The 7695-nt window shown below is 40.0% G+C and overlaps 1 protein-coding gene across 1 annotated transcript; it reads right to left on the bottom strand.

Annotated features, from left to right (window-relative positions):
* Positions 1-2596: 2596 nt before the first annotated feature.
* On the bottom strand, positions 2597-6626 carry LOC129411083 (adhesion G-protein coupled receptor F3-like). Its single transcript, XM_055160943.1, has 4 exons — positions 6455-6626; positions 5561-5602; positions 3865-3914; positions 2597-2994 (listed from the first exon to the last, which is right to left on the bottom strand). The coding sequence occupies exons 1-4, from the start codon at positions 6581-6583 to the stop codon at positions 2985-2987; spliced, it is 231 nt and encodes a 76-aa protein (XP_055016918.1). The 5' UTR covers positions 6584-6626; the 3' UTR covers positions 2597-2984.
* Positions 6627-7695: the final 1069 nt, after the last annotated feature.

Raw genomic sequence — 7695 nt, forward strand, 5'->3', positions numbered from 1 at the left:
TGTATGAAAGCGCTTTATAAATAAAGTTTGTTTGATTGATTGATTGATTGATTGAAAATGTGTCTTACCCCAGTTTAGATATATTGTTTAAGCAGCTCTGGAGGTGTAAATAAGTCTTATGCTGCCTTCATGTGGTGTGGGGAAGATGATCCTTTCCACTTGTAAAATGTAAATTACGAGTGTGTTGTGTTCAAGTGCTTTCGTTGTTGTAGTGAAGTGAAACCTGGTGGACCCAGAGTTTATTCTGTCTTGTTACTTGGGTCAAACAGCTTTAGACTTGCTAATTCATCTGCTACAGCAAGAAGAGAACGCATCAAAACTCCAACCTCATGTCTGGAGAGGACACAGTTGGGACACACGTTCACACAAACTGGTCAGCAGTGGAATATCTGGAGAAGAGCCGTGTGGCATTGTGTGTGTGAAAATGACTTTAGTGGGGCTAAACGTGCATTGAACTTGTTACTGAAACATAATTATACAGGCAAATTTTCTTCATTCACTGTTGTCCACCGAAGGTTATTTTCATCTGTGAAACTCAGGCACCAAGGCTGTTCATTTGCAATTTCCCTCGGGGCAAGTCATATTTACCATAATTCCTATAACACATGAAGGCAGCATAATTACATGTTGGGAAGTTGAACCTGAGACTTTCTTGCTGTGAGGCCGTCACCTGTCCAGCCAAGACCACCTGACTTTACAACTGGCCTCTTTTATTTACTCCTACTTTTGTTACTTGAGTTTTACTCTGTACAGCAGATGTGACATACAGAGGTTCCTTAACTGTTACACAGAAACTAGACTTTAAACAAAGACTAAAGCAAACAGTGTTTCCCATTAATACAGGAGTCTATGGTGCTCACATAATCTAAAATCCTCCCCCAATGTCTAAAAACAACCTTGTGGGACATATGAATCTCAGATGGAGCCAGGATTTTTTTTTTTTTTTTTTTTTTTTTTTTTGCTTTTTTGTTGGTATATTAGACAGGAAAAAAAAATACAGAGTGGTTTTGAATATCTTATTTAGTATTTGAGTAAACTAGATATCACTGAAAACATTCCTTAATCATTCACATTTTCTCAGATTTTCTAGAGGTTAAACTTCATCAAATCAGGACTGGAATTACATAAAAAAATCCTGTACATTTTGTCAAAATCTTAATTAAAGATTGGAAAGTTTAGTGGTAACTTTAGGGTGACCAACAATGTCCTGCCCTGGGCGTCTGTTTTTTCCTTTTTTTAAGTGGTGGAAATGTCCGAGTTTTCATGATCTTTCATTGGGACTATTAAATTGAGCGTCTCTTGTAACTCTCTGTGCACTCAGAAGGAGCGAGCAGACACAAACAGTCGGTCAGTCTGCAACATGCCGAAGTGGAAATGCGCATTTAACGATGACTTGTACAAGAAATTCTCCGTTTTCCGTCCCGGTCGGGACAAGTGGGAGGTCATGTGCACAGGTTGTGAGGTGAGAGTAGCTCAATGTCGAGGCTCCACCCCTGGTAAGGTGTCCAGGTTTTCACAAATGGAAATATGGTATAAATACCCTAACTAACTTAAGGGGTGACCCTTATGTCCCCATGGGGAGAAACATGCATTTTGAGAAAACGCCCTTTGAAGTTACAATGGCCCAAGAAACGATGAGTTAAATTAAATATTAAAACATCTTTCAGTGCAGAATAGACATGAAAGCGTAAATGCTACGAGACCAAACTGATCATAAAACAGAAAACTGTAAAATGTGTTTTGCCTGTAGTTTCTCCAATAACTGATGTAAAACTGTGGTAAATATTTAGCTCAGGTTTAATCCACCAAACCAAGTCAGAAAAACATGAACCTGTCCTAAAACAGTGAGTTAAGTGGACACTTACTTTTTCACTGGTGTCTGGAGAGCATCAGATCCACAGCAGGAGAAGTGCAGAGGAAAGAGTTCAACACTGACATATTATAGAGTCAGGTCACATGACCCAGTGATGACCAGACTGGATATGCAGGTTCTGATGGGACTGTACTATAGGATGTAAGAGATCACCCAGACAATCCCAAAATATAACTGTTCTTCCTCCACTGATACAGACATGGACTTTACAGATTATGGCTGTGACCCAACGGATCCTCTGAATCTGTCACTGGATTTAAGAACGATAAGACCTGAGACTTCTCCCTCAGACGTGTAATTAAATAAATGCTTTATAGATGCAGTTAATGCCATACAGTGCAACATTCCAGGCTAAGCAATAAGATCTCAGAGACAAGCAGAAAAGTTTAATAGTTTATTAAAACACACACACACACACACACACACACACAAACAAATAATAACATTGATAAATACAAGAAAAATTACTGTAAAACAAAAGACACACGGCATATCCAGTAGTGATGCACAGGTCAGACCCGACCCACCAAAACCAAACCAAAGAAATGGGTTCAAATATTGGGACCCGACCCAAACCTTGCTATGATGGGACCTGACCCACCTGCACCGGCTTTACTTCTTCTCATTGAGTTTTCCGACCCACGCATCACTAATTTCCAGATATCATCTCACAAAAATGTAAATATGTTGGTAGTTGAGTCTCCGGCAGAGCGTGGAGCAGATAAATGTTGTGTTGATTCATATTTCATTCTTTTACCATGTGATAATAAAAACAAAAACATTCCTGAATCTAGTGATCTTTACTGGGCTTTATAAAAACCCTCTTTGCATTTAGCTGTAAGATTCTGGGAACGCTCCGCCCACAAGCCTACATCACCCATTCTCCAGAAATATACAAAACATGATGCAAAACTGTACACAACAACTTCACAAACCTGAAAAACAAACATGGTGATCTAAATATATTACATGTTAACAGTTAAATATCCCCTGGAAGTAAAATACGCCCTCTTTATGATCAGAACGTTGCAAAAATGTACCACTTTTTCCAAATGTAAATAAAATGCAGTCCCATCTTGATCCTCCGGGTGGCGTGAACTTTAGTTTTGAGTCATGGCTCTCTATAATGTGCACAGAAAGAAGAATTTAAACTTTTTATTTAAACTTAACATTTCTGATAGATTTCTGTTTGGATCATTATTTTACTACGTTCTTGAGAACTAAAGTGATGGTGGAGAAGGTAATAAGACATAATATTTTACATATCAGAGTCATAACAGCAGTGTTGGGGAGTAACAGATTACATGTACTGGAGTTATGTAATCAGAGTACAAATTATGAGTAACTGTATTCAGTTACAGTTGCTGTTTCAGTGAGTGGTAATTGGATTACAGTTACTTTGTTGAAATAAGTGGATTACACAGTGGGATTTTCCTGTTTTTCGCGTTTTGGGCTATACCCCCCACCCCTCCCCTGCCTTTTTTTTTTTTTTTCCCCCCCGTAATTCCACTCATTGCCGGAAACTAAACCAGGTCTAAACCAGGACTAAAACCATGTCTAAACCAGGACTAAAAACAGGACTAAACCAGGTCTAAACTAGATCTAAACCAGGTCTAAACCAGATCTAAACCAGGACTAAACCAGGACTAAACCAGGTCTAAATCAGGACTAAAACAGGATTTAACAGGACTAAACCATGCCGCGCAGACCGTGTCTCCTCCTCTTCTATCAATAATATTTTTAATTTGGTTCAGTAAAATTTGGGCTTTTTATTTTCTTTTTTTCAGACAAAACATCTTATGTTACGATATCCTCATCTTTGCTTCTCTACAGCAAATCAAGTAATCCAAAATAATCAGATTACATTTCTCACTTTAAGTAATTTAATGGATTACGTTACAAACTACATTTTGGTGTGTGTAATCTGTAATCTGTAGGGGAATACATTTTAAAAGTCACCTTCCCAACACTGCATAACATCATGTACTTACTGTTTCTGATCTGGAATTCTCCGACATTTTTTGCACATGATCAAAAGTATCTGTTGAAAAAAAGATGTCATTCTTTAAAAACAGGAAAAGAAAATGTGTTCTCGTCCAGATAAAAGCTCACAGTCATGTATTGTGTGGTAAAAACTGCTAAACAAGAAATACATTGGGATTGTAAAATATAATAACATAATAATAATCTTCAGATGATGTTGCTAGTCTTAGATGCAGGATTATAATTAGTTTGCATGTTCTGGGTTGATGGGGGAAACTGCATAGTCTGAAAGAAACCCACTAAGGCACAGGCAGAACATGCAAACACCACCCAATCTGACACATTGACAAAAAAAAAACAAAAAAAAAAACTTGTGAAATCAACTCCCTGAGACTATCCCAGACACTTGATTCTCTGCCATGGTGCATTTATGGTTTTGAAATCAATTAGTTCAAAATGCAGAGAAATTATACTTCTATACATGCATCCTGAATTTCAGACTGGGAAGGATTTTCTGAAAAAAGTGAGCATCAAACCGCCATGTTTGTTTTCCCAGTGGGATGCGTCTATTGTCAAAGCCTGATCTTTTCAAGTCTTTTGTACCATTTTGTTTCTGGTTCTGATATTGTCATATTTTAGTTTTGGCATTCGGACGTCGTAATTGTGTGGTTGTTGAATGTCCCAACAGCGGAAAACGACTTGAGAAACGGGCTTCAGAAGTTTGCGAACTCCATAAATACAAAAGGGAATCAGATGTGTGTGACTGCAAACCTCTGTTCAAACTGTTTCCCTTCACAGCGGAATTGAAAAATAGTGAAAGGTGAAGGCGATGGGCAGGTGAGATCCACAGGAAGGACCAAAAAGATAAGAAATCATCCCAAGTTTGTAGCGAACATTTTGTATGTGGAGCTCCAACAAAGCAAAATCCCGTTTGTTAAGTGAGAGGTGCAGAAGACAAACAGACTGAGCTGCACTTTCTTGTTCTTGTGGTTTTACAGCAACATCACATCTTGGTCTCTTTGCAGTGGAAGGTGTTTCTTGGTGAACAGCTGGTGCTTTTCACTTTGGCGTTGACTTTTTAAATTCGTAACCAAGGTTGAGCGAGGGATCGGGATTTTGCTTTGACATACAAAATGTTCGCTGCAAACTCGTGATGATTTAGGCAGCCAAAGGTTTCATTTTTCGTCCTTCCTGTGGATCAATCCTGCCCATTGCCTTCACCTTTCACTATTTTTCAATTCCACTGGGAAGAGAAACAGTTTGAACGGAGGTTTGCAGTCACACACATCTGATTCACTTTTGCATTTATGGAGTTCACAAACACATTTCTCGAGCCATTTTCCGCTGTTAGAACATCCAACAACCACACAATTACGATGTCCGAATCCCATAACTAAAATATGACAATATCAGAACCAAAAACAAAAGCGCTATGGTTCAAAAGACTTGAAAAGTTCGACTTTGTCAATAGATGCATCCCACTGGGAAACCAAACATGGCGGTTCGATGCTCACTTTATTGGAGGATCCTTCCCAGTATGCACTGCGCAATGACCGGAAGTCTGAAATTCAGGATGCATGTATTGATGCTTTTTGAGATGCTTTTGTCTTCTATCTTCTATCTAAAACATGTTCCTGACTCATAGTTTTGAAATTTAAGTACAGGCCATTTAATAAAGAAAATCTGCAGAAGTCTTTAACAAACCTTAGAATCGTAGAGCGGTCCAAACACTAGAATCCACAATCCCTAGAAAAAAGAATGTGTGTGTTTACTACAGAAAGAGACTGCACACATCACGTCACCATCATTCCATTAATAAAGATTTACACTGTGGCTCTTGGGAACAAAAGGACTTGTTTCTACTAAATCGCTTTACATCATTGTTGTGTTTCATCAACACGTGTTATAGTTTGTTACTAAATATTTCACGAGGATTGTTCCAAACCTACTTACAGCAGGGTTTTGTCACTGGTCATTGGTTTGTGGTCACACGGATTACCTCCTTTCTATACTTTTTGATTGATGTATTTATTTTGTAACATTGCTCCATCATTTGGCATAAAACATCCATAGAGACAAGCAGGTGGCACAAAGGCCAGGTCAAAGATCAAATCTGTGGAGAGGCGACCACACTAACTGTACTTCTGTGTGTCAAACGAGTCTGTTTCACATGTAATCTTTGCATTTCATCAGTGTATTTCAAACATCTGTCCCCAAATGCAAAACCTCTGAATAGGTCTGACCCTATTTCCACACCAGTATGTATTCTTCAAATATGTTGGAAGTAACTGAAGATAGTAACTGAAGAATTGCAAGATCAGTACTTTTAAGGTGACTGAGACATGTGTATGTTTTTCTTGAGAGATTCAAATGGTTTTACTCCTCACCAGAAAAGTGTACTTTGAAATACTAGAATACAATGTATTCAGGGGCGGACTGGAAATGTCCAGAGTGACCGTCTGCCTGTGGGCCGATTTGCACAGTTTGTGGGGGAAAAGTCCAGGGTCGTTTGTGGTTGTAGTCCGCCCCTGGATGTATTACAGTGTGGACCTGTTCACCAGGGAACCACACAGGCGTCTGTAAGTATTATCTACACACCTTAAGAGAATTGAAGACACCAAAGGCGTAGTAGATTCCAGAGCCCATAGCGCCACGGATTGCTCCCACTCGAAGTCCATTAGTCAGGGCAAACAACAGGAAGAAAATGAGCAGAAAGACCAGCCGCATCAGCAGCTTGCCATTTGCCTCCCTGTTAACTATTCTGCTACTGCGGACCAGCCTGTACAGAACCGCACTGAGCAGCACTAGGTTGGCCAGCACTATGGTCATCACTGGTACGACAAAGGAAAGAAGAGTCATTTCATTAAAGAAATTTGGTAAACACAAACCAACCTCATTGACAATCACATATTTCCCTTGTGGTGCTGTGGTGGCTATTGTGAACGTGGCTAACAGCAGTGGAACTCCGTACCCCACAGCAAAACCAATGGTGAGCATTTTAACATGGGACATGTTGGTGAAGGTCAAGGAAGTTTTGTAGAAAAGAAGCAGGCTCGAGACGAGCATCCAGGAGACAATGGAAAGACAAAAAAAGTGCCAGAAAAACATTAAGTAAGAACATTTCCAAGAGGTTGAAAAGATGTCAGGTTTGTGAAATGAAAGGGCGACGGTGCAGTCTTCCAACAGCTCGCAGATGGCCATGTTTATGATGGTCACATGTCTGAGCAGAGAGTTGGTGTTTGCACATATGGATTTCCAAAAACATCCCTCCACTAGGAGGCATATCAGGATGCAAAATACATTAACTCCAGCTCCAAAATAAAAAAATATTCATTCACATAATTACACATAGGAGTATGAGTGTTAAGAACTGAGAAAGCACCGGGACGACTGCAGTTACAAACCACAGTTTCATTCATTTGATTAGTGTAACATATCTTATAGTGCCAACTCCCCACTCCTCCCCTCAGATCATGTTTCCAGAGAACACAGAGGTGTTGGCTTGTGGAAAAGGTCTTCATCTTGAACCTCACATGCACTTCACGGATCTGCAGCTGGGGGAACTGTGACCAGGACCACGTCTGTGTTGATGGTACCGTTGTCTGAGTATGGGAGGACAGGGGAGGGCGTCAGAGCGCCCAGTGTGGAGAAGGTCATGGTGGTGATGAAGGCACCTGTCTGTCTGGAGATCTCTCTGTGTGCCTGGGATCTCAATAGAAACAGTGGGGCTCAGGTCTTCTGTGTAAGATCCGTTGAAGCTGCTTTTTTTTCAGCTGTATGTGTGGAGTGGAGATGGAGATCTCTCCTTCTAAAGATGCTGACAGATCCTCCAGCGCCCT

Source organism: Boleophthalmus pectinirostris, unplaced genomic scaffold, assembly GCF_026225935.1.
Source record: "Boleophthalmus pectinirostris isolate CB_2022bp ecotype Guang Dong unplaced genomic scaffold, ASM2622593v1 HiC_scaffold_3, whole genome shotgun sequence".
Classification (NCBI taxonomy): Eukaryota; Metazoa; Chordata; class Actinopteri; order Gobiiformes; family Gobiidae; genus Boleophthalmus; species Boleophthalmus pectinirostris.